The sequence below is a fragment of the Lontra canadensis genome, unplaced genomic scaffold, assembly GCF_010015895.1.
Source record: "Lontra canadensis isolate GAN:19392208 unplaced genomic scaffold, GSC_riverotter_1.0 scaffold66, whole genome shotgun sequence".
Lineage (NCBI taxonomy): Eukaryota > Metazoa > Chordata > Mammalia > Carnivora > Mustelidae > Lontra > Lontra canadensis.
Genome location: NW_022631060.1, coordinates 2194202 through 2219452, shown reverse-complemented (window position 1 = coordinate 2219452; position 25251 = coordinate 2194202). Strand labels below are relative to the sequence as shown.

Below are 25251 nucleotides of genomic sequence, written 5' to 3'. Positions count from 1 at the left end.
GTGTCTCTTCTGTACAATGGGTCAGTGTGTGGGACACTGCGACAGTGGGCGGTGTCTTCCTGCCCCTCCTGCTTAGACCTGGAGGGCCTGGCAGGGCCGGGGCACAGCCCGCTCACCTCTGGTCGGGGTTGGGTTTGCCCTTCTTGCGCATGTTGTTGGCAGTGGTCTCGCTGAAGTGCAGGCGCCCCACGGTCACCTTCGTGACCTGCTCAGGGGGCAGGTTGACCCTGTAGAGGAGTGGCGGGGACTCAGGAGGCAGGGAGGGGGCTTCGAAGAGCCAGGCCCGCAGTCAGGAATGCGTAGGAGGCAGGTACCATGGCCCCCTGGGCTCCCAGGCCAGCTCCAGGGCTGGCCAGCCCAGCTAGAACCACCGTCCAACCCCCAAGGTCAGACACTCACGTGACAGGGTTAAAGGGCCGCTTGCTCCGGTCCGACTGGGACTGCTCGATATTGATCGACTGGTTCAGGGCCTCCAGCTGCGGGAGAAGCCGAGGCCGGTGACCCATCAGGGCCAGGGTCCCTGCCTGGTTCTGCCTCCCTTTAGCCGCTCAGCCCAGGCTTGGTCCGGCCGGAGCTCCCCCAGAAGTGGAGGCATGGCCCTCCCGCTAGTGGGGGCACAGACAGTCACACTGCTCTCCTAGCTCCGCACGCACCCACTCACGCCTTCCACGGACACACGGCCCCCACCTCCACACACGTCCCCCAAGCTGACCTCCATAAATACCCGCTCCCACCCAAACCCCCGCACTCCCCAGACCCTCTCCCACACCCACGTCCCTGCAGCCCCTCCATGAGTGATGGCTGAGCTGCGCCAAGGCCAGGTCTGGCCTGGATCCCTGCCCTGAAGCTCCCCCAGGGAGCTCACCGGCTCCAAATCAACCACTCCTGGGGCAGGGGCGCTAGAGAGACCCCAGGGAAGGAGCCTCAGGACAGTTGTCCCCAAGGATTAAAGACTGCAGCAGAGGGAACGGAAAGGCCAAGGAGCAGTCTGCCAGGAAAGGAGGGGTGGAATAGGCATTCTCCGTGTGTCCCAGAGAAGGGGAGCTGCCTCAGGAGAGCAGGGGCTGTGAATGGGCACAACAGGTCTGGGGCACAAGCGATGGCAGGGCTGCAGGGAAGGGCTGGTCCCAAAGGCCTTTGTGGACTAAGCTCAGAAGTCAGGGCTTTGCTGGGAAGGCAGCAGGTGCTCTAAACTCCCCCAAGGACTCCTGGCTCCCCTCTACTCCCCTCCCATCCTCGCTGAGCCCCCAAACCTGCCTTCACTCCGTGCAGTTTCAGGTAGAAGCAGTCAAGGGGCTTGAGGCCTTCGGGCGTCTTGACGTACTTGGGTTCGCCCAGCAGGCCGATGTACACCGTGACCTGGAAGTGGTTCTTCTTCTGGCACACGAACGCATCATCGCCCACCGAGAAGTTGAAGCCCTTGTCGGCGTCTACGCGGTAGGTGAGCATGGGCCTAGGGGCAGGGGAGGGTACTTGCCAGAGGCTCCCCCCACCAAAGCCAGGCGTGGAATGTCCTCTCCTGTGTCTGCCTTCCAAAGCGGTTTCCTATCCGGTAGCCACCCTCCGGATCCTCAGACCAGGCATGGGGCTGCCCCCCACCTCTCAGAAGTAGAAACTGAGTCCCCGGAAGGATCTGAGCTCAGGTTTGCCAACTCTTGGGCCAATATTCTTTCCTCTGTGTGGCTGAGCCCAGCCCCCACCCTGGTGATGGGGCACATGGGGCAAGACCCCTGAGGCCCACCCAAGGGGAGTGAACTCCTGAGGAGGGGGCTCCGCGGCCCCTCATCACACTTGGCTCCTTCCCAGAATGCTGCCTGAAGCCCCCTCCCTCTCAGGAGACCGTCTCCCACCGGGTGGGAGGGGACGGTCTGCAGAGCTTCACGGGCCTGACAGCTGGTTGCCATGGAAACGGTGGGACCAGGCGCCGGCTCGGCACTGGCCCAGCCCCAGCCCACTGGCTTGCTCAAGCCCCCGAAGTCCTCGTCCTGACTTCTCCAGCTGCCCAGGTGAGGACAGGGGCACTCTGGGCAACACAGACTCAGCTTCAGTCTACCCATCTGTCGCCAGGCAAGGATTCCAAGCATGGATTCTCTGGGGGGGACCTCCAGGTGGCAGGAAAGGGGGCAACTATTGGCCCATCCTCACCCAGGTCCCTAGGCACAAGCAGTGCTCCTGATGCCCGGGGTCCCCCGGAAGGAAGATGGGCAGAGAACGATACCAAACTCGGGGGAAGAGGCTTGGGGGCCTGGCTAACATCTGCAGAAGGCCTGGGGCTCCACCCACCTGCCGGCTTGGGGGGACACCCAGGAAGTACACTGGGGCCCCCAGCTGCCAGCTTCCTGGCCTTAGGGCCTGAGATGGCAGGGCTGGCCTGGAAAGCATGGTGGGAAGAGTGGGGGGATCCTCCCCAGGCCATAAGGGTGGGATCCCCGAAGACCTCTCCCCACATCCTGACAGAACCTCAAGGGAGACTTCAACCACGACAGCAGCTGGATCCCCCACCCAGCCCCAAGGGCTTCTGGCTTCTTGCCCACACAGCCTGGGGCACCCAGCTTCAGGAGGCTGCTCTCAGCCACCCTGCCCAGGCCTGGCAGTGTCCGGAGGGCCTCGCCCTCACCCCCACCGGACCTCTGCAGCAGTGAGGGGAGTGGTCCCACGGTGCTGCTGGCCTGGTCCCAGAAAGCTGAATCCAACATGGGTGGGTACAGAGGGAGAGCTCGGAATGCCCGCCCGGACAGCCTGTCCTCCCCCACCCGCTCCGCCCTCTGTCCCAGGGAGGGGGCTGCTGGGAGGGCCCTGCCAACACAGCTTCCTGCTACCTTCCTGGAATGCAGAAGGAGTGGGGGAGGAGGAGCCAGAAAACACCCATCCATCCCCTTCTCCCTCCCTAGGCTCCCACTGGCCCCTCCCTGACAGACACCACCTCCTTAAGGAGGCCTTGGGTAGGCCCACAAGTCCAAAACCCCGAGGGCCTGTCCTAGTTCTGTCCTGAGCCGCTGCTCTCCTGTAACCGGGGCCCATGTGGTGCCCAGTGTGCTCCCAGGCCCTGTCTGGGGCCTTGACCCTGGGGGGTGGGGGGTGTGGAATGTCCCTGATGTGGTGGCAGGAGGGGGGCGGGGCACTCACAGCTCCTTGTAGTTGGCGTCATACAGCGTGGCCCACTTGTTCTGCTGATGCGGTTGCCACTTGATGGACTGGTAATTGGGGTCCAGGTAGGAGCCACTGAGGCTATCACTGTCCTGCAGTAGACCTGGAGGGAGGGAGCAACCACGTGGGCCCTGCGCCCCACGCCCCCACCTCAAGGGGAGCTGACCCGCTGTGAGCTCCACATACCTGGTGAGGGTGCCCCTGGCGGGTGCCAAGGCGGTGTCTGGACCCGGGCGATGCTGAGGGGCAAGGAGCCGGGCCCTGGTGAGAGGGGGCCCTGGGGAGGCCAGGGTGGGGATGGGGCTCGAGCTGGGTGTGGGGGCAGCGTCGCTGCGGTCCCGGGCTCCTGTTTGATCATTCCATTCAGCATCTGGGCATTGAGGGTGTTGGAAGGTGATGCGGAGTGCTTCCTCTTCTTGGAGGGGTGTGCGGGGAGCCTGGGGGCGACGCAGAGGCATGCCGTGGGGGGCTGGCTCGTTCCTGAGCCCCTTCCCCTCCCCCGGGCAGTAGCCCCCTGCCCCTCTTCACCCCATTTCAGCAAGATATGCCCAATCCAGAGGACACCCCTCCAAAAAAGCCCCTGGGCTTTACCTCCTCAGTGCTCCCGCATCGCTCTGTAAGGTCATTCCCTGCTTCTGTCACTCCTCTCTACCCCCTGGATCATGGAACCAGGAGGGCAGAAGCCACACCTGACTAGTCTGTGTGTCCCTGTCAGGCCCAGCTGTGGGCCTGGTGCACAGAGTCCCCCAATAGTCTGTGGGATGAACAAGCCAGTCCCTTCCCTGGGGTGTCATCCTCAGGGCCACCCTTGAGAGTGGGGACTCCACAAAGAGTAGCCTCCGAGGCTGGAAACAGGCCCCAGAGGGCGCGGGCCACCAAGGCTGGGAAGGAGAGTTTCTTGGGGGAGGAGGCTGTGGAGCCTTGTCCTGAACTAAACCTTCCATGACATCTGAATGTGTCAAACAAACAGATAAAAGGACAATTTCACTGTTTGGGGTCAGAGCAGGAGCCCCCAGACTCCCTGAGAAGGCTGGAAAGTCACTGGTGTCTGGGGAAAGGCACAGCCCGAGATTCATCCCGGCTCTGTCCCATCCTAGTTCTGTGCCCCTGACAAGCATTTCCTCCCCCTGGGAGCCTCAGTTTACCTATCTGCAACGGGGGTGGCCACGCTCACCAAATAAGGTCGTCAGAAGCATCTGGCCATAGCTACAGAGCTGCTGAGTGGGCACCTCCATAGGCACACGCTTACCCCCATCTCGTGGAGGCAGAGCTCACCCCAGGCCCCAGCGCCATCTCTGCCCCACCCGGGTCCCCACCCCCCAAACCCACCTGCCCCAGGCTTACTCAGCTCCATGCTGCTGCAGCAGCTGGTGTAGCATCTGGGACTGCTGAGTGTGGTGCAGATCGTTGGGCACGAGCCCCTGCCCCATGGCAGCATAGGTGGGCATCGGGGGCTCAGCCTTCATGTACAGGTCCCGCGGCAGGACGGGGTAGTGAGGTGGGGGGGGCGGGGGCGGCGGGGGGCCTGGGAGGTGGGCCGGAGGTGGAGGCGGGTGCTCCAGGCGAGGAGGCACGCCCACATGGCACAGGGTCTCAGGGGTTATGGTGCGCAGGAGATGGGAGTCTGCAGGAGAGATGGTGAAGGGTGGGCATCAGAGACCTACGTCACTCAGGTCCCTGGGCACAGGGTTTCCTGCCTTCTCCTGAGACCAGCCCCAGGAGGGAGGCGGGCTAGGCAGCCAGAGGCTGGCCACTAGAGGCCCCGGCAGGGAGACAAGCCCCTGTCCAGGGGCGGGATGGGCAGCTTTAGCTTCTGCCCACCCCACCCCCCCACCACCCCCGGCCGTCCTAAATGGCTCCTTCCCCCCAAGCCTGGCTGCCCAGCGTCCTCCCCTGGCCCCTCTCAGTCCCGATCCTCCTCTGGGCCTCAGGAAGGAGTCTCGGGGGGCCCCCCAGCACAGTCCGGCAGCAGCCCTCCTCCATCCGGCAGCCCCTCTAGCGGGCTCCCAGGGGCCAGCCCCCCAGCTCCCTTTGTTCCCCAGGAGGCATTCCAGAAATGTTTTTGGTAAGATAAACAGAACTCTTGACCCCTTTCTGGGCTGTGGGGAGACGGCCGCCCGAGATCCTTCTGCTTTTGGCCACCTGGGGGCCGCAGCACCCCTGGCACCCTCCCCCACCAGGGGAGGTGGGCCCAGGAGGTCAGCCAGGCCTGCACTCGGGCTGTACTCACGGCCTTCCCCGGCTGTCCACTTACCACCGAAGGGTGCGTCCATGATGGCGCAGGCGGGCAGGCGGGTGGCATCGCCGGCAGGGACAGGTTCTCAGAGGCCGGGCCAGGCCCCCCACCCGCCAGTGGGGAGACAATAGCCAGCGCCGGGGAGTATTTGACCAGCGATAATCTGGGCCTGTTGGGCGGCCGCTGGCCCCCTCCCTCCCTTGCTCCCTCCCTCCCCGATAAGGCCGCCCCAACCACTTGCCCAAACCCCAGAGGGGGAGGGCGGTGCCCGCTGGACTCACCATTCACCTGCTGGGGGGAGTAGGCCTCGGAGCCCGAGTCTGGGGGAGAATCCGGCAGCGTGCTGCAGGGAAAGGAGGGCGCGGTTGGGCAGGCAGCTCATCTGTGGGGCCCGGTCCCCGAGACCCCAGACGCTGGAGGCCTAAGGTCCCCTCACTGCCCACCCCCAGGGGAATTTTTCTGCATGAGCCATCTTGGGGTGCCAGGCAGGGTCTGGGGCAGGGTCTTTGAGCTCCTGACCTGTATCCCCTCAGACCTCCCAGGCACTTGGGGACCAGGAACCAGTGTCCCTGATGCTGGAACAGGATTCAAGGACACAAGGACGGCACAGGGATTCAAGGAGCAAGGGTCAGGCCCGCTGCTCCCTTCCCACACCCACTGAAGCCCCATTTTCTAGAAACTCTAGGGGAGAGCTCTCTGGGGCTCTAAGGAGCTGGGCCGCCCCCCCCCCCCCGCTGCCCCGAGGCAGGTAGAGGCTGGGCAGGGAGCCAGCCTCACCGGGTCTGGGTGTATTTTTTTCTTGCAGGTTTTATCAGCGGTTCGGGCAAAAGAAAAACTCAACCGTGAGCGATTAACACCCTGCGTTCGCCCGGTGAGGGGAGGCTGCGGCCCGGCAGGGAGCCCACTCTCTGGTGGTCCTGGTTGCACGTCTGGAGACACTGCCCACCTCCATGCCCAGGCAGCCGTGCCCTCGCCGACACACCCCTGGGCTGATTCCAGGGCCCTCACGCCCCCCTGGATGAGCCATGGGCCCAGCCCCGTGGGCTGTGCGAGAATGACAGAAAAGGAGCCCCCAAGGGCTGCCTGGGGCCTCTGCCCTGCGCCCAGCATCTCCTGTCTGCTCCCTGCACGATGGCCATCGGGTTTTCCGGTGTGGAAATGTCCCTGCTGCGAAACGTCTCAAGTCGGTGGGACCTCGTGTCCCTTCCCCACAACTCCTCGTGCTGCTCAATCGTCCTCGATGTGGTGATTTATTGATTAATAAGTCCCTCCCCAACCAGCCTGCACGATCCTCCGCAGAAGGGACAGACCCTAGCAGTGCAGGGGTGGTGCAGGGCCTTGGGTCCCTCCCAGAGGGCACACAGTCTCTGCGCAGTTGTGGGCAAGCCCCTTCTGTCCCTTAGAAATGGCCTCAGTGTGCCGCTGGGATCCTGCCGGGGGGCAGCACAGCCTCACTCACAGGCCAGCTGGTTCCGGGGTCCCCCCAGGAGCTGGTTACTTGAGAGGCTCAATGAGCTTACACAAACAGAGCCACAGCGGGGATAGCAGTAGGGGACAGTGGGGACAGCAGTAGGCACCCAGCAGGTGTTCCTCACACGTTCATTCTCTTCCCTCCCGTCTTTGCCCTTCGGGGTCTGGGCTCAGGGACAGCCCCTCGGCTGGATGTCTGCCCTGTGCAGCAAAAGCTCACCCCTAACACCCCAGCTCACCTCCGCAGCCCTCCCCCAGCAAGCCAGGCGACAGGTCCGGTGCCCCCCACCCCTCCTCCCCTTATTTCCACAGTCCTGGAGGGGAAGCACTTTGAGCTAACCCTACAGGGTCCCCTGCTCCTGCCCCACGCTGGGGAACCCAGAACCCTCTTCGAGCCCCCCTGCAGAACCCAGCAGACCCATGTTCCTGCTTGTCCTCACGAGCACAGGTCTGTGGGAGGCCCTGGCGTCTAGCTGGGCTGCTGACCGCCACCATCCTGTGGTCACAGCCGGGTCCTCAGTGTGGACTCCTCGGAGAGAGGACAGAAAGGGCCTGGGAGGCTGACTCGGGCAGGGGGAGCTTTAGGTACCACACCTGTGCCGTCGGGCCGGTCCCCGCAGCCTCAGCAAATAGTAGCTAGACACAGGAGTGGATGGCCCGGGGCAGTGAGGGGACCTTGCATGCCCTGTGTGTGTGCACATGTGCATGCCTGCGTGTATCCGTGTAGGTAAGCAGCCGTGTCTCTAGGCTTGCCTCCTCCCATCCCCTTTACACAGCTGTCAGAGAATTTTCGAGTGCTTACATCAGCCCTCATCACTCCCCTGCTCGGAATCCTCTGGGGCTACCCACAGCCTCGGAACAAAGCCACGAGCCCCTCCCCAGCCTCCCCTACCTACCCACAAGGCAGCCAGGTCACCACGGCTGGCCAGGGCACCGCCAGCACCTCCTCAGCCCATAGACCCTGCCCACCTCCCATCGTACACTTGCTTCCCACCCTCCCTGCCCTCACTCACCCTGGGGCATAGGGAGCCTTGGGCTCTGCCTTGATGGGGGGCCCAGAGCCCCCCAGGAAGGGCTTGGGAGCGCTAGCCATAGCATTGTTGTTGCAGTTGAGCGGGGCGCTGTAGCTCGGGGCAGGGAGGGAGCCATGGCGTCCTGGGGATGGTCCGCCCCCAGGGGGGCTCAGGTGGTGGCCCCCGCTGGAGCCGGGGATCGCAGGCGGCCCATGGGGGTAGGAGACTGCACTGGCTGGAGCAGAGATGTCAGGGAAGCAGCTGTGGAGAAAGGAAGCAGCTCAGTGCCAGCCAGGACCCTAGTAGCTTGCGGACCCAGGGCCGGAGCACATCCCCCAGGTGAAGGGCGGAGGCCAAGGGGCATGGGGGTGGGGCCACTCACAGGTCAGAGGCATCCTCCTTGCTGATGTACTCCTCCAGGATGCTGGTGTCTATGTTGGAGGGCTCCAGGGCCCCATTGATGTCGTGGCCTGCAAGGGAGGGCCAGATGTGAGCACCCCTAGGTCTCTGGGCCCTGCCCTATAGCTCTCCCCAGGCCGGCTCCTCCAGCACATATGCCTCCAGGCTCCTCCCCACCTGCACATCCATGTCCAGGGAGAGTCTGGCACTGCCCATCACCTGACGCCGTCCAGGAGGCATCGCAAGGATGCTTCCCTGGCCCCCAGCCTGCCCAGTGTCTCTGAGGAGGGGAGGAACCCAGAGCACAGATCGGGGACAGACAGGCCATTTCCTGTGACGTGAGCAAGTCCTCCCTCTTGTCTGTAAAATGGGGTCATTATTCCCAAGTCTTATGGGGAGCCGCAAGGAGTAACTGAGGTACTTTATAGAACTGAGTGCCCGGCAGTTGCACACCACCCTTGAAGGCTGGACCCAGACTCAGTGACTCTCTCCCGCCCTGCCTCCTTCCAGAGGGCCCAGCTGCCAGGTCCCCAGGAACATGATGTCAGGCTGGCCTGAATCACACGTCCTGGGGGGCGGAGGGGCATACGGCCAGGGAGCCTCCTGCACCCCAGGCCCCAAATGCAGATGGAGAGGGAGTGGGGACTAGAACCAGAAGTGTCTGGCTCAGCCTCCGGCAGAGCTCATCACCCCCATAACAGGGCCTAGGGTGTCCAGCCCTGGTATTCCAGGGAAGGAAACGGGCCCAGAGAGGTAAGGGCTTTGCCTGGCTTCACAGCAAGGGACGATGGTGGCCAGAGCTCTGCTCCTCCACCGCCCTCTCCTGGGCCCTCCCTGCTGGCCCCAGCCCCGAGAAGGGGCGGGACTCACAGAAAAGGCGCCCAGGACTCTTGGGCATAAGCAGGGGAGGAGAGGGGGAGGTGCTGGCCTTTCCCCTCCCAGGGTCACCTTGCAGGGGGGAGCAGGAGGGCGGGGTGATAAGGGGGCTGACGTAGGAGATGCGTCAGCCCCGATAATGGAGGACGGCCCCACCCACACTGCTGACCTGGGCTGACCAGCCCCACTGAGGCAGGAGATACCCCTCCCACAGGCCCCTGGAGCCATGAGCCCGGAGTCTGCACCTCATGCCTTCTCCTGGGGGAGCCCTGGGAACAGCTCAGGAAGATGCAGGAACAAATCCTGGGTTGTGTCCTCCCTGCTGTGTGACCTTAAGCTGGTCACATACCCTCTCTGAGCCTCAGCCTCCTCTTTAGTAAAATGGGGACATGAACAGCTAATACTCTACAGGGCTGTTTGTGAAACAAGTTAAGGTATGTAAGGTGCCCGGCGCACAATGGGTGCTCAGCAAACAGAATGCCTGTCCTCACTTCACAGACCCAGAGCCCTGGGGTCCCCACAAGCCCCTGGCCCAGGCCCCTCCCTGGCCCCAGCCGGCATTTCAAGAATGCTGAGCCCCGCTTAGGTGATTAATGAGTGGCTAAGCCCTCCTAGGAGTCACGCGCTGCCCGGGACAGGCCCTCCTGCTGGCCCCCACCCCTGGCTCAACCGGCCAGGAACCAGGGACACCCACCGAGCACTGCCAGTGGCCGTCCAGGGCGCAGTGTGGCCCGGGCAAGAGAAGCTTCTCAAGCTGGGAATGACCAGTCTGCTCATCAAGGTTCTAGGATTCCCGTCTACACTGTGGTCCCCATCCCATCCTTCCCTGTTACCGGAAGATCCCGTTGATTAAATGCCTACTGTATGCCAGGCACTTTGGGAGCCAAAGACATTAACAACCATAGGAGTTTATTACACGCAAGGCATCCCGTGGGTTCTTCATGTGCAGTGTGACACTTAATCCTCCCCATCCTGAAAGGTGATGATGATAAGAGGACACCGATAGTGACAGCGGCTCTGTCTGCAGGACTCCTGCAGACTAAGCGACTAAGCGAGCGACTGAGTGCCTGCCTACCAGGTCCCGGCACTATTCTCAGTGCTTTACATCATCAACACCATTCCTTTTATTCAGAGAGGTCAAGGCTCTTGCCCAAGGCAACACAGCCAGGAGGATTCAAACCCAGACACAGGAGCCTGACTCCAAGGCGGACCGGGTGGTTGGTGGTGGATGAGACTTCCTGGCCATTCTGGGCTGCCCCACGTTATGGGCTGGTGGGGGTGGGCGGTTCCCCCAGGGGCTAGGGAAGGAGGGAGCACTGGAGCATTACCCCCACCCTGGCTGCTGAAGCTGCAGGTTTTCGAGACTGAACTTGGAATCTACAGTGAATGATGGGGTGACAGAATCATGGTGTTGCTATTTATAATATGCCAGGGCCCCTCCTCCCCTCCTCCCCCTCCTCTGGCCAGGAGCGCTCCTAATCACCCCTAATCCTCCTGCCCACCTCCCTTGGGATGGGGGGGCCTCAGACAGAGGCATCCTGGGAGACCCTAACGAGAACCAGATGTGGTTGAGGGGAGGAGAGACCCTCCCGTGCCAGGGGCCGGGAGGACGGGAGGACAAAAGAGGGAGGAGAAAACCACTGGGGCCGGGTGGGGGAGAAGTCTCAGGTTTGGGGAGTTGGTGGGCCTCCTGAGGAACATTGAGCCCACATCTTGTCGTTCTCTGGGACCCCACAAGGCCTGCCTAATGTTCTCCCCACACAGCTCAGCCTAAAGGATCTGGCCCCCAGGCTACCCCAAAAACCATACTGGAAACTAGTAATCAGACGTTTGGGAGGGCAGGGTGAGGGTGGGGGCTTGCTGGAACCCAGAGGTTCCTGAGTCGGGGCAGAGGCCCCAGAAACCCAGGAAGAAGGCATCAGCACACTTTTGGGGGTCCCCTGTCCTTATCTGCTCCCGGAAAGAGCTCTGGAACATTCTGGAGCCAACAACAGATACCTGCCAGGCAGGAAGCTAAGTGTGGCTCCTACTGAGCCTCAAGATCTCCCTGGGAGGTGGGGAGGCTGCCCAAGGTCCCACAGTCAGAAAGTGGCACCACCAGGTCACAAACCGGCTTCCCAGCCCGCCCCCTCCTCAAACCCTTCCACAAATTCCCACTGCTCAGGATAACAAGAGCCCTCCTGGAGGTCCACAGTGGCCTCCTGCCTGCCCCCTCCAGCCTCCTTTCCTAACCAGTTTCCTGCAACTCTCCCTGTCCTGGGGCCTTTGCACATGCTGTTTCCTCTGCTGGAGGAAGCCCGTTCCCATTCACTGGGCTTGAATGTAAGTTTCTCCGAGAGGCGCCCTCTGACTCCCATTCTCGTGACTGGTGGCCTCCTTCTCATCCGGCTCCTCACTCGGCTGCTAGCACAGACCTCACAGGAGGGTGGAGGGTCTGTCCACCGCTCACCTGCTGCCCACAGCTCACTCTCCAAGTAGCCACTCTGTGCCGATACTCTACATGGCTCATATTTCACTCCTGTAACAACCCTCCAGGAGAGGTGGTTTTCTTGCTCTCCATTTTACAGATGACGAAGCAGGCTCAGAATGGATACAGGCCTTGCCCAAATTTTACAGGTGTGGGACCTGGGATATGAGGCCAGCCCTGTTCTGCCTCTCTGGGGTATAAGCATCTAAGCATACAGTAGGCACGCAATAAATGTTCATGGAATGAATGAGCAAAGTGGCACACGGGACACTAGAACCAGGCCTTCCTGGGTCTGGGGACCTCCAGCCAGCCATGTTATGGACAGAGCCCGGGGCTAGGCCGGGCCCCTCCAGGTACCGCCCCGTCCTGCTGAGCTCTGCGCCCCAGCTGCTCCTCGAGGATTAATTAGGGCCTCTATTACCTGCTTTTAACAGGAGCCAGACACTGCCCTGTCCCAGACAGGATGGGATAGGGACTATGGAGAGGAAGCCCCCTCCCCTCTTCTCTCCTCCTCGCTTTAAGGCCACCCAGCTGGGCAGGAGGAGAACTGAAGGGATATAAGCCAGGCGCAGGATGAAGGCGGGTGGGGGCCCAGGTGGTCCTCCACCCTGGACCCCTCCCTTCCCCCTCCTCATGCTCATGACCACCCCCCCACCAGCTGTGGCCACTGGCTGAGTCTGGGCCATTGTCCCAGGGAACGGGGGAGGGTGGGGACCCGGCACAGTGGGAGGCTTGTGCCCTGCCCACACCTCCCCCCCACCCGTCAATGGGTCACTTGTCAATTCATGTCCCAAACATGGCGGAAATCCCGTCGGCCACGTGGCTGTGGGCAGGGGAGGCCAGGGCCGAAGGATGCTGGCCAGGCCTAGTTGATCAGAACCTGGGGCTGACGGGGCTCAGGGCCCAAGTCTGTCCCCCTATTTGGCCCTGAGTGTCCACCCCAGGCATCTGAATCTGAGGGCACCCTGACTCCAGGCCATGGCTGGGAGCCAGGATGGTGGGGTTCAGGGGACAGCCCACCTTAGCACCCCCCATGATGCCCTCAAGTATCCCTAGGGTCAAAGAGGCCAAGCTGCTAATGTGGGCCCTGCTTCATTGCTGTGCAACCCTTGGCAAGTGACCTGACCTCTCTGTGCCTCAGCTTTCTTCTCTTTCAAGTGCAGCAGGAATCCCTGCTTCACGGAGTGGTCCTGAGCCTTCAACGCCAGGGCAGGAAAGCTCTTCACCCCCAGAGGCCATCCCTCAAATAACAGTCATCGCTGTTTTCATCCTCTTGGGGCTCCCCTCCCCTCTCCTGCCCAGGCTGTACCCTTCTTTCCCATGCCTCTCCACCTGACTGCAGATCTGCCCCAGAGAGACTCTGAGGGGGAGGGCGGGGGGGCTCCGACCTTCTCCTGAGTCCCTCTGATGCATGACTGGTACCGTGCTATTTTTCTGGCACATTCACAGCAAAGTCCAGCCTCCAAGCCTTGGCTGTAGCCCCCCACCCCCTACCCCGGTGGGTAAGCCCTTGACTGCTGCCTCCCTGCTCTGGCAGCCCCTCCTTGATCCCCTCAATCACAGCGGGTCCCCAGTGCTGTCACTTATTTCCCAGTGTGGCCTGAGCTAACTGACGTGCTCCAAACTAGTTCACTCTGGGACAGAGCACAGTGGGCTCTCACCTCCTTTGGCTTGAACTTCCTATCTTTATTAATATGATTTGTGATTAATGTAATAACTGCTAGCCGTGCCCTCTTCAGGCTTCGACCTGTGACCAGACTTCCCACTCAAAATGCCTTCCGGTCAGATGCTTGACTTTGCAAGTTGTCCTTTGCATCTCTGCATCATGTCCCCAGTTGGCTGGGGGCTGAATGACAAGGATATGGCTCCTTAGTCATTGCCATCAGGTCCTTAAATCTGAGCCATGGTTGCCTTTATTTGCCAAAAATGCAAAAGTACCCCATCTCCTCCATGGGACCTGGAATCTTCAGCCACCCCTGGGCTACAGCTCTGTCCTCCCCTAGACCCCACACAGCTACCACCCTGTCCTCAGGTCGACACAAGGCTGAAGTTAGAGCCCCAAGAGGCTCCCAAGCCAGAACTGAGCCCAGAAGCTGCAACGTGTTTTGTGGGGACCCACATTGGTCCCCAGGGATCTTCAGTTTGCTCTGGGGGGCCCCCAGCCCTGATGCTACAGGGCCAAGCAAGCTTCCACCCAATGGCCCCATCCCTCTCGCACAAGCTGGGGAAGGCCTCTGCACAGGGGAGGAGTACAGACCCTGCAGCTTGGGGCGCGGGCATGTCTCTACAGGTTTCCCATGTGCCTCTGGATTCACACACCAGCATGTCCCCCACAGACGTGTGTACACAGGGGCATACTCCCCCTGACCCACACATGATCATGTACACACCCACACACACACAGTGGCATACACTTCCCACACTGACACACACGTGTGCCCCTTCATTCATTCATTCAAACAATTACTGAGCATATGCTATGTGTCGGGCATGATGCTTTGCTCTGGAGCTATGGTAATGAACAAAACAAACTTCTGGCCCACGAAGAGCTGATGTTCTGGAAGCAGAGTCAGATGACAAGACTGGCAGGTAAAATTCCATAGCATTTCAGAAGGTAACAAATACTAGAAAATCAAGCAGAGAGCGGGGGCAGGTGGGGCAGGAGAGCCGGGAAGAGCTGCAGCTTTCAACAGGACAGTCGGGGAGGGCCTCCTGATATCCCACAGGGATATCTGGGAAAAGCATTCCAGGCAGTGGGAGCCAGTGCAAAGGCCCTGCGGCTTGAGCGTCTCTGTGCTTATTCTCATGTTGGTGCACCTCCCAGACTCGTGCACACAAATGCTCACTGGCCCAGTGGCAGGCCCAGGCCAACAGCACTCCAGATCGGAGTCAACTCAGCGTCACAGACCCTCGGCTACCCCTACTCCAGGCTGCAGACCCTACAAGGAAGAACCACAGAGGGAGAAGAGAGCCCAGGGGCTGAGATGGTCAAGAGGAGAGTGAGGGAAGGCCCCAAGGGAGCAAGGGTCCCCAAACTCCTCAGAGGGGCTGAGCCTGTCATTGTACCTTATGAGGGCTGGAGGGACCCAGGTCAGACACAGACAGTGCTCTCCCACTGATGTGGCCTGGAGACAGGCAGAGGACAGGATGCCCTGGGGCTTCCGCAGGTCAGGCCAGTGGAGGCTCTGGACCCAACCACCCCCCCCCAAAGCCGGGGTTTTGCCCTTCCCTCCCCTCCCACTCAGGCCTTGGCACTCCAGGGGTCTCAGGACTCAGCATCACACAGCACATAGCCTTGACCATCTGACTGAGGGCTCCGAGGTCCAGAGAGGTCAAGGGGCTGAATGGAAGTCACCCAGCCCAGCCATCCGTGGTGGATCAGGACCCCTCAGCACTCGAGGAGAGTCTCCCTCCCTGCCCAGCTCTAGGCGGACACCCAACTGTGACAGGAGCCCCACCACCTTCGTCTGGGACCTCAGCACTTCTCTCCTGGAAATGAGACACCACCTGGCCTTCCACTGAGTCCCGGGACTCCCAGGAGGCAACTTATGCAAAAACCTCTGGCAAACAAGGCAAACAAGACAAAGGACCGTCAGCCCTGTCCCCCCTGCTGCCAGCCTGGCCCAAGCTCCCCACCCAAGCTCCCCACAGCTGAGGGGCAGGGTGGGGCCCCAGCTGGAGGCATCAGGAGCCGGCATCAGGGCAGCACAGGGCAAGACCTGCAGGAACCTTGGGCCCTGCCTGCAGAGTGCATCCCATAAGGCTGCTGGTTCCCCCCAGTCCTTGGCCCAAACGGCCCAGAGAGGGTGAGGGAATTTCCCAAAGCACACAGCACCAGCCACAGGCCCCAGCCCAGGGTGGGGCACTGACCTACCCCGAGGATCAATACATCCTCAAAGTAGGGGGCAGGCCCCCGGGGACAGTAATCACCGTCCAGGCTGACATTTCTGGGGCATTACCGCACCGGGCACTTACCAGGCCTCAGAACACCCAGTTCACCCAACCCCCACAGAAACCCTGAGAAGCAGGTACAGGGGCTATAGCTGTATTCCCATTTTAAGGATGAGGAAGTAGAGGCACAAAGAAGTGCAGAGATCGGCCCAGCAGAGAGACTGTGGGCAGCACTCCGGGGAGTAAGTACATAAGGCCATGACTTACCTGATTCCCCAGCCCAGGGGCTACCCACACCCAGCAGGGGCTGAAGACTTTCACAGGGGAGAGGAACCCCCCCCCATACACACAGCCAGGCTGTGAGGGAAACTGAGGCCCAAAAGCAGGCCGGGGGGGTGGTGTGGGCCATGAGGAGGAAGAAGGCGGGAAGGAAGGGCAGGTAGCCTGGGTAGGGCAGGGCCAACTCCCCGTTAATGATCCAGTTAATGATTTCTGCTCCCCATTCTTATCAGAGGGCAAAGTCCAAGGGCAGTAGCCAATCAGCAGCTGCCAGGGCCCCCCCAGTCCTGTAAGCCCTTGAGAATCAGAGAGTGGGGGCCAGGTCCCCAGGAGGAGGCCAGACTGCCAAGAGCAACCCACCTGTCTATCCCCCAAATACCCTGCTTGGCCCTGCCTAAGACCCCAGGGGCTCCCTGCTAAGACCCCCAGACTCAGGAGAGGCCTCACGGCAAGCAGGTTGGAGACAGAGAGCCTGCTCCTCTCCCCCACCTCTCCACCCCGCACTGACCCCAGGCCCTCCCAGAGAATTGGCTTTCTCAGGTGAACCCCCCACCCCGCCTTTGTTCACATAGCCATTATTGCCTCTGCTGACCCTACAAACGTTTCCTGCACGCCCCCAGCCCCATGCCGCCCTGTGCCCTGGGCTGGGTGTTCGGGACATGGGGATGAGTCAGACCCCTCACTACTATTTCCCCTCCAGCTGGACTCAGGACCCAGGGAGGACGGGCTGGGACAGGACTCCTCCCGAAGGCACCCCATCTCATCTTTTCGACAGTCAGGGGTCCAGCTGCCTCCCCTACAGACAGACAGACAGGCTGATGTTGGGCCCAGTGCCATGCGATCACACACCCCAACTCAGCCCCAGACTCCTGTCCAGGGTAGGACATCCTCTCCCCAAAATCATCGGGTGCCCTCCCCCTGCGGCCTCCTCCTGCTCTCTGGAGGCAACAGGCTGGTCCCCACGAAGGCCACCCTTCCTCCCCCAAGGCCCTGGTGGTGGAAGAGAGAGCTGGGGGCTTGGGGGTAGCTCCGGCTAATGCTGGCTAACTCCCTTCCCTTGGAGTCTTGGCCCCCTGGGAAAGGGGGTCAGTGCCAGCCCCTCCGTCAGTGGCTTTCAAAGCAGGATTCCGGGGCTCTGGGGGTTGTGGGGAGTCCTGCCATCCGCACCCCCTGTGTATTAGGAGGCCACGAGTTTGCCTTTCTTTGGTGGCTAAAAAGAACCTCATTGGAAGCCCCTGGTCTGGTCCCAACCTCCTGCCTATTCCCAGGAGGGGAGATGAGGCCAAAGTAGGGAAATCACCATCAGGTCTGGAAGGAGTGGATGCCCTGGTGGGGCATGAGGCCAAGTGGAGGTCCCCCACCTCTCAGCTGCCTTTTTAGCTCCTGCTAGAAGCCCCGTTCTCCTAGGTCTCCAAGTCTTCTTCCACAGCACCTGCCTTCTGAGAGGCAGGGTGCTGCTCACCCAGGCCCCAGGTGCCCCTGGAACCAGGGGTCAGCACCCTCCATCTTCCATGTTCTAACACGGCCCTCCTTCCCGGGGCTGGGAGACGAGGCTTATCAGATCCGAAGGCATCATCAAGACCTTCTTTGTCACCCCTTCCTGTCTTGCAGGTAAGGGAAAGGGGTCCAGAGAGGGTGGGAGCCCAGCACAGGGTCACAAAGCTCTCAGCAGCAGGGCCCGAGCCCGCACCAGAACGTCTAAGCTTCTGTAGGGCTCCTCTGATGCCGTCTTGCCCCTGTCCCTGACCAGGCTCCGGGAATCCAAGGCCCCAGTCAGTCAGGATGCTGAGGAGTCTACCAGCCACCATGACCCTATTACCTGCCGGGAGCCAGTGCATCGCGCCTGGAGGGTCCCCTCTCTGCAGGCCCTGTGCCCGCCGATCCGGGCGGCAGGAGTCTCCTTCTAGGGGATTAGCAGGGCGATCACGGGGGCCCGGCTGTACCAGCCTCGAGGGGGCCGCCCTGTCCCAGCCTCCCACCCGAGGCCCAAAGCGCCTTAGCCCCCAGCCCACCACCCCTGGGTTGGGCACAGTCTGGCCCACTGCACGGGACAGGACCCAGGACACCGGCCTGGGGTTCCAAGAGAGTGCGCCATGGCAGACGAGGGGTCTGGTTCGGCCCCTGCCCTTCAGCAAAGCGTTTTTCCGTCTCCAGCCCAGAGCTGAAAGCACAGACCCTGCCCCTGTCCCCACTGTCCAGGGGGAGTGACCAAGGTCAAGTGAAGACCAGAATGAGAACTCAGGTCCCAGCCCCAAGGGCGAGAGTTCTGGAACAACATACCCACACTCACAACATTCACTGGCTTTCACACTAACAGTCCTGAGGACACCAAGGACTGGCCCGGAGGCCCCCGACACCACGGCAGACCTGCTCCCTGCCAGCCGCCCCCTACCCCAAATGGCCCCAGAGACTCCTAGAGCCCCAGCACCAGCCCACCCTCCCGCTCATCTCGGGCTCTGGGAACACTTCTTCAGCCCCCGGTTCCCTCCACCCGCCTCAGCGGGCAGCCCCACACCCCCGCCCTGCTCCCCACAGACATTCTTGAGTCTCCTCTTATCTCTCTGGAGGGAGCCGCACAGCCTCCCCGCCAGGCCAGCCGCATGGCTGAGCTGTGGCGTCAGCGCCCACCCCCCACCCACGGCCAGGAGGGAAAGTTTGGCTCAGGAGATGGGGAGCTTGAGCTCTGCCTGGTTCCAGGGTCCTGGGGCAGGCCGCATGGGGACAGCTGCAGGAAGCAAGGGGGCCTGGACCATGACCGTCCTGGGAATCTAGTGGGCTCAGGACACCCCCAAAACAGCACCCATTCCCTCCTTCTCAGGGGCTCCCAGCCCCCACAAGGCCCCTTGAGGGTTCATAAAGGATGAACAGTGTCTAGGGAGAACCAGAGCCCTTGGGACTGATGGGGGGGCAGCCTAGAACCCTCAAATGGCCCAACTGCTCCAGGATCAACCATTTAATCAAATCCAAGGCTGATTTCTTGGGTCTGGGTCTGCTGGGCTGTCCAGAATCCTGAAGTGAGGAGGCCTGAAGCTAGGAGATGGCCTTACCTATTCAGCAACCAGAAGTGGACAAAGTACCCCAACCAAGGCACAAAAAGGGAGCCACTGAGGCAAAGGAAGGCCTTCCTTTCTCACTCCTGGACTCATATCTGGGTCCTAGGCTGGAAACTTGGGCTGTGATCCACCGCCCTGCAGCCCAACAGCCCCAGCACATTGGTGTCCCCTGTGGACCACCCCATCCCTGGGGGCAGGTGCACACTGGGGACTAGGCTGTGGGCTTGGGGACTGGGGCGAGAGGGTGAGGACAGAGGCTTGGCTACCCAAGTTGGTGGAGAGGAGCCCAAGAAGGGCCGGAGATGTTCCAGGGAGGGTCTGAGAAGCCAAGTGGGCTGGGACACGGCAGCCTGCTTCTCTGCCTCCCTTTCCCACATTCTGTCCCATTCCTCCAGGGTCCAGCACCCCGAAGGAAGAGGAAAGACCTAGAGGAGGGGCAGAGGCTACCCAGGTAAAGGGGACAAGAGTCTGGATAGATGTAGGAGCTGACCTCCAAAACCACAATGTTTGTGTGTGTGTGTGTGTGTGTGTGTGTGTGTGTGTGTGTGTGTTGGAGGGTGGGGGGGGACAGGGGTAGAAGAAAACATTGTAGATTGTGTGTAGATGTTTAGATCCCAGTCCTGGTGAGGGTCCTATCCAGGTCGAGGTGAGGGGGTGAGGTCACTCCTGGGATGGGGTATCAGCCAGAGGAAGCTTAGTTCCAGGGACTTGTATGGGTAGAACAGCCCCAAGCAGCCTCAGAAGGCTGGCAGGATGCAGTTCACCACTTTGGGAGGGTCTCAGAGTGTGGAGGTGGCTGGCAGCGGGGATGCTGACTTTGAGAAGGTTCTAGACCAGGGAAAGCATTTCAGGGTTGGGGGGAATCCAGCCCAGGGAGGAATGCTGGGGAGGGGTTCCAAGCCCAGAGTAAGGGAGGGATGGCTGCTTCAAGGGGAATTTCAGCCTTGGGGGAGGGAGAAGCCTTGCAGAAGGTGGGTAACGGGCTTGGAGGGGGTCCTCGTCTCAGGCAAGCACAGTGGGGAGGTCTCAGCTCCTAGGAGTCAGGCTGTGCCCACCTGAAAAGGGCACAGGGGCCTGAGTCTTTAGGCAGGGGGCCCGACCTCTGGAAGGCATGCTGGGGAGCTGCGGGGCCAGCCTAAAAGGTATGGAAGATCATAGAAGGCATGCTGGGGTCCGAGCCTCAAAGGGGGTCTGGGAGTCTGGGTCTGTATGAGGTTCAGGGAAGCACAGTGGAGGGTCCCCAAACGCGGGAAGTGCACTAGGGGTGGGAGGCGTCAGGTTTTAGGGGGCACTGTAGGTCCTGGAAGGCATGAAGAAGGACCAAGCATGGGAGGGGACACGGATCCTAGGAAGCTGCGTGCTGGGGGGACCGGGAGGGGGTGCCCAACTTTAGCGGAGGTGAGCAGTAACCTCCCGGGGACTCCCAGCCCTGGGAGCCAGCCCCGCAGGCAGCCGCCAGCCCGGAGCGCCCCAGCCCAGAGGAAGCATTCTGGGGAGTCCCAAAGTGGTCGAAGCAGAGTTGGGGGTCCCAGTCCCCGGGGAGCTCGGCTGGCGGTTCCCAGCACGAGGAGGGTCACCGTCCTCCACGCCCTCCCTGGCCGGCCCGCGGTCCCTCACCTTCGAAGAAGCGCTGCAGCGCCTCGGTCTCGTCCACCACCTCCATGGCCGGCCTGCCCGGCGCGCGCTCGGCCGCGGCCCCGCTACAGCCCGGCCCGGGGGCGCGGCATCGCCGGCGCGGCCCGCGCGACAGTCCCGGCTCAGCTCCGGCCACGGTCCCGCCCGGCCCGCAGCCGCGCTCGCCCCTCGCGCGGCCCTGGCCCGGCCCCCGCCCGCCCCCCGCCCCTCAACAACCCGCGCCCCGCCCGCCGCGCCCAGCGCCCCCTGGCGGCCAGGCCGGCGCCGCGGCCCCCGGAGGGCAGGACACGCGCGGCTCCCCCAGGCGGCACTGGGCGCGGGGTGACTTCCCCAGCCGGGGTAGGGGTCCGCGGCCGCGCCCCCACCCCGCAGTCCTCGCCCTCCCCTTGGGCACGGGAGGGTAGCAGGCTTCTGACTCTTAGCTTCTCAGAAGACGCCCGTGATTTCCTCCCCTGGCCCCCGACCCCACACATCTGGTGAGCAGACCGCTGGCAGGTCTCCCACCCAGGACATACTATTGCGTGCATTTTGCCGACGAGGAAACGGGCTCGGGCTCAGGAATGAGCAGTCCTGTGCTGCCCGGTAGGACTCTGCCTGATGATGGGAATGTTTCTCTGGGTGACTGGCTGATCCAGTAGGGCCGCACTAGCCGCATGTGGTGATCGAGCACTTGAAATGTGGCTGGTAAGACGGAGGAACTGGCTTTTCAATTGTATTTAATTTTCAGTAGCTCAAGAGTAAATAGCCATGGGCAGCTACGGTGTTGGACTTGGACGGCATGGCTCTGAGGCTTTCAAGCGTGCATTCGGAGCCAGATCTTGGCCAAACCTGGAAAGACAGCCTCTTGGTCACGGTTTCCCTGTGTGGTAGTGGGAGACCCACAGGTTCTACCTCCTATCCTAGTGTGCCCAGGATAAACCCACCATCCCCTGCCCATCTGTCCCCACCTCTGGAGCGCCTCCTCATATCTGTTTGGCCCTTCTGCACCGCCTCTGTCCTCAGTGATGGCCTCTAGAACCTCCCAAATCACTCTTTAAAAAAAAAAAAAAGATTTTATTTATTTGAGAGAGAGAGCACGAGCTGAAGAAAGAGACAGAAGGAAAGGGAGAAGCATACTCCCCTCTGAGCAGGGAGCCCAATGTGGGGCTCGATCCCAGACCCTGAGATCATGACCTGAGCTGAAGGCGGATACTTAACCAGCTGTCACTCAGACACCCCCCAAATCACTCTTTTTTAAAATGTCAATCAGATCACGTCATTCCTTTGCTAAAACCAGTAATTTCCTGTCGTGTTCAAAACAATATTTAAACCTCTTGTCCTGGTTTCTGAGGCCTTTTATGCTCTGCCCCTGCCCTAACGCACCACTGGCCTCAGCTCCTCCTTTTCTCTCCATTGCTAAGTCACAGCCCCCAAGGCCTCCCTGCCCTCACTCAAACATGCCAGATGCACATCTGCCACATGCTGTTCCATCTGTCTACAACGCTTGTCCCTGCATGACTGGCTCCTTCTCACTCATCACCTCTCTGAAGCAATTCCCCCTAAATGCCCTTTTTTCTCACCACATAAAAGATTTTTACTCAGTTCTTGTGATTATCCTTCTGGCTTTAGATTGGAAGCTCTGGGAGGGTAAGAGGTTTTTGGGGCTTGGTCATTGCCATGGCTTCAACACCACGACCACCAGCTGGAACGCAGTTCATTCTAAGTAAATACACATGAAAGGAACAGACAATGGCGTCTTCACACCGCAGAATCCTAGATCTCTGAAACTTTGGAAGCAGAGAATTCTGGAATCTCGGTCCCAGTGAATCATCTCACTGCGGAGTGGTGCTGCTACAGCCTCCCAGGATCCTCGGATAAGCAAGTCAGAGCTGGAAAACTGATCCCACCCGACCACTGTTTGACAGACGACAGGGCTAGGACTGAAACCGCAAGGCCCAGAGGGGCTGGAGGACCCCCAGCTGACCGAGATAGCAGCCCTGGCAGGCAGGAGGGGGCCACACTGCCCAGCCAGTACCCCCCACCCCAGAGGAGCATGGGGGTCAAGCCGGGCTGCTCAGTGGGCACGGGGATGAGAGCCTGTGAAGCTGCTCCCACCCAGGCAGCCCTCCCCTTCCTCAGTGGCCAGCCCTGGGGGAGGGGCGGCCGGTGCCTGAGCCCCAGATGTGGCCCAGTCAGCAGGCCGGTGGTGGCCCACTGAGGAGGGTCAATGCCACAACAGTTCTGGGGCTGGGGGAGGGGGCGCCCAGGCCGGCGGGCGCCTCACAATGAGGTTCTGTCCCTCCAGGGGCCGCTCTCTGAGCTGTTGCTCCTCCATATATAGAATGGGATTTTGCTGGAGGCCCCAGCTGTGTGTGCTGACGGTTCCCCCCCGCAGGGGCCGGGTCGAGAAGGGGGGAGAGGGCCACACTGAGACGCCTATTCTTTTCCCGCTGATACATCCCAGAGGTTTTTTCGCCCTCCGCAGCCTCCCTTAAGACAATTGTTATTCTCTGCTCTGCCCCCTCCCCCACCCGGTCAGGCCTGCCAGTGGACAAAGTAGACACCCGCCTACGCCATGTGATTTTTTTTTTTTAATGAATTTATTTTAGGAGTTGCCCGGAACCAGCTGGAAAACGAGCTCCTTTATAAGCCTTCACCTACCCACAGGTCTTTCCACCATGGTTCCACACGGTGCTGAAATGCCCACCATTTGAGGGCCATGGTGGTGAGCGAAGCATTGCCCCTGTGTGGATCATCAAAGGAGTGGGACATGCATATTTTGTCCCCAACACCCCAACTCCTCAAGTTGGATCATTAGGCCTCTGGGGTGGCCTTGAACTCGGATGGGGTGGGACAGAGCTTCCTGTTCATCCGGTGGGAGCTGGCCTGGCTAAGGGTGTTCTGGCCCTACCATCTCCCCTGATTCCACTAGGCCACTGAGCAAAGGAGGGACTCCCCCAGGGAGTCTGGGTTGGGGGAGAGGAGTGGCTAAAGTCCCAGACTCTGGGCCTCAGCCAGAAGCTGAGGTTGCCACCCTCAAAGTCCCGCAGGAAGACTGTCTGGGACAGGGCGGCAGCTAGGGCTGGTAAGGGAGCCTAAGGGAACTGTGCATAACCAGGACTTTGAGAGAGCCATCCACAGAGAGGAGCCCCACCTACACCCTGTCCCCACCAAGCCATAAGGAGTGAACAACTAAGACTTCCTTCCTGGCCGGGCAGCGGCAGCTGTCCTGAGGTCATCTCAGCCATCCTCCAGGGCCTGCCTCTGTAAGTCAGCCTATTAATCCTGCTTCTCCGAGAAGGTAAAATAGCAGGGAAGTGGTCAGTAAGTGCTGCTCTTCTATCCCAGGACAGTTCCTGGCACTCAGCAGGGCCAGCAGGAGGCAGCACTGGGGAGAGGGAGGCAGGGACAGAGGGTAACTGGAGGCACAGAGTACCCGGCTGGAGGCCAGGCCAGGAGAGGGTGGGGTTCATCAGCTAGCCGGATGGCCAGGCCTCCCTATTGTGGGATCCCTGACCCCCCATGGGCTCCTATAGCCCTGGCACCTGCCCCTTTTGCAGAGGAAGGGAGGAAGGCCCATGGGGTGCTGAGTGGGAACCCAGTGGCTGTGAGGCGGGACGGGGGCGGGGGGGGCAGGGTGCTGCTTCCCTGGACCTGGGTGAGAGGGCTGGGGGGTAGCCCTGCAGGATAAGCCCCCTCCCACCTCCCTCCCAGCTGAGGTGGACAGGCCCATCCACAGGGCCGGCGTGGGGTTGGGAGGCACAGCGCTGCTCCAGCCCTTCCCAGAATTGCCCTCGTGAGAGCCTTTTCCCACACATTCTGTGTGACCTTGGGCAAGTCACAACCTCTCTGGCCCTTGCTTTCTTCAGCTTCCGATCCACGAATTGGACAGGACAGTTTGCAAACTTGGTGAGACTGAGTTTCTGAGGAAGAACCTCGGAAAACCATCAGGCGAGGGTGGAGGCCGGGGTCTTCAGCCAGGCAGCCCGGATTCTAGTCCTGCAGCTGTCCCCACAGCCTGAGTCACCTTAAGCTGGTCTTTGGCCTCTTTGAGCCTCTTCTGTTCAAAGAGGCTGGGGATGAAGCCAGGCACGGTTCTGTCGCCTTCCCCTTGCCACCAAGTAGGGTCCCTCGGGACTCTCGAGGGGTAAGAGGGTGGGCAGTGCGAGGAAGGGGAAGGCCAAGGTCAGGTCAAAACTCGGCTGGCTCAGGGTCTGGGCCCGCCGCGGCCTCTCCCGGGGCTGGAGGAACAGCGCCACCAGCTGTATGAAGGGGGCGGGCGGCCCGGACTGTGGGCGGGAGGCCCCGAAGCTCCCCGCCCACCCAAGGCCTGCAGCAGCCCCCTGGGCCTCACTGTCCTGGAGCCTGCACGCGCTGCACAGGCCCGAGTGGGCCTGGTCGACCCTTGTGCGCCCTGCTAAAGAAGCACTCAGCAAAGGTTTCCAGTGGCCCCCGCCTTTCAGCGCTACCCGGCTGGGGGTGTTAGGGCAGTCCTTGCTCCTCTGCTCTGGTTCTCGGTATTGCGGGGGAAGGGTGGAAACTGTCAGATCAGCGCCCCACATGCTGGCTCTGCGGTCTCGGGCAGCTTACTTGCCCTCTCTGTGCCCCAGACCCCTCAGGGAAGAGAAAGGGACTAACAAGTCCCATCTTTCAAGGCCATGATGGGGCCATGAACGTGGATCTCCCGGTACACCTTCCACATGGGCAAGGCTCAACAAGGGCCTGCCCCCATTTGTGTGGGGCTCTGAGGGCCTTCTGGTTCTTCACGGCGGCTCAGAGTGTGGTCCTAGACCAGGGCATCGACAG

At 61.3% G+C, this 25251-nt stretch overlaps 1 protein-coding gene across 6 annotated transcripts in view; it reads right to left on the bottom strand.

The window, feature by feature from the left end:
- MYRF (myelin regulatory factor) overlaps positions 1-20592 on the bottom strand; it is a 31658-nt gene extending 11066 nt beyond the window's left edge. For 4 of the 6 annotated variants that reach the window (XM_032879192.1, XM_032879193.1, XM_032879194.1 and 1 more), the window contains exons 1-10: positions 20449-20592; positions 8249-8336; positions 7867-8127; positions 5665-5726; positions 4492-4771; positions 3334-3584; positions 3127-3250; positions 1258-1453; positions 400-476; positions 117-227 (exon numbers count right to left, since the gene is read on the bottom strand). In XM_032879192.1, coding sequence (XP_032735083.1) covers positions 117-227; positions 400-476; positions 1258-1453; positions 3127-3250; positions 3334-3584; positions 4492-4771; positions 5665-5726; positions 7867-8127; positions 8249-8336; positions 20449-20494 — 1496 coding nt within the window. In that variant the 5' untranslated portion in view covers positions 20495-20592. Of the gene's footprint in view, positions 1-116; positions 228-399; positions 477-1257; positions 1454-3126; positions 3251-3333; positions 3585-4491; positions 4772-5401; positions 5629-5664; positions 5727-7866; positions 8128-8248; positions 8337-20448 lie in introns of those variants that run through there. The other 2 variants (XM_032879196.1, XM_032879197.1) reach the window with 2 other exon arrangements.
- Between the last annotated feature and the right edge of the window lie 4659 nt (positions 20593-25251).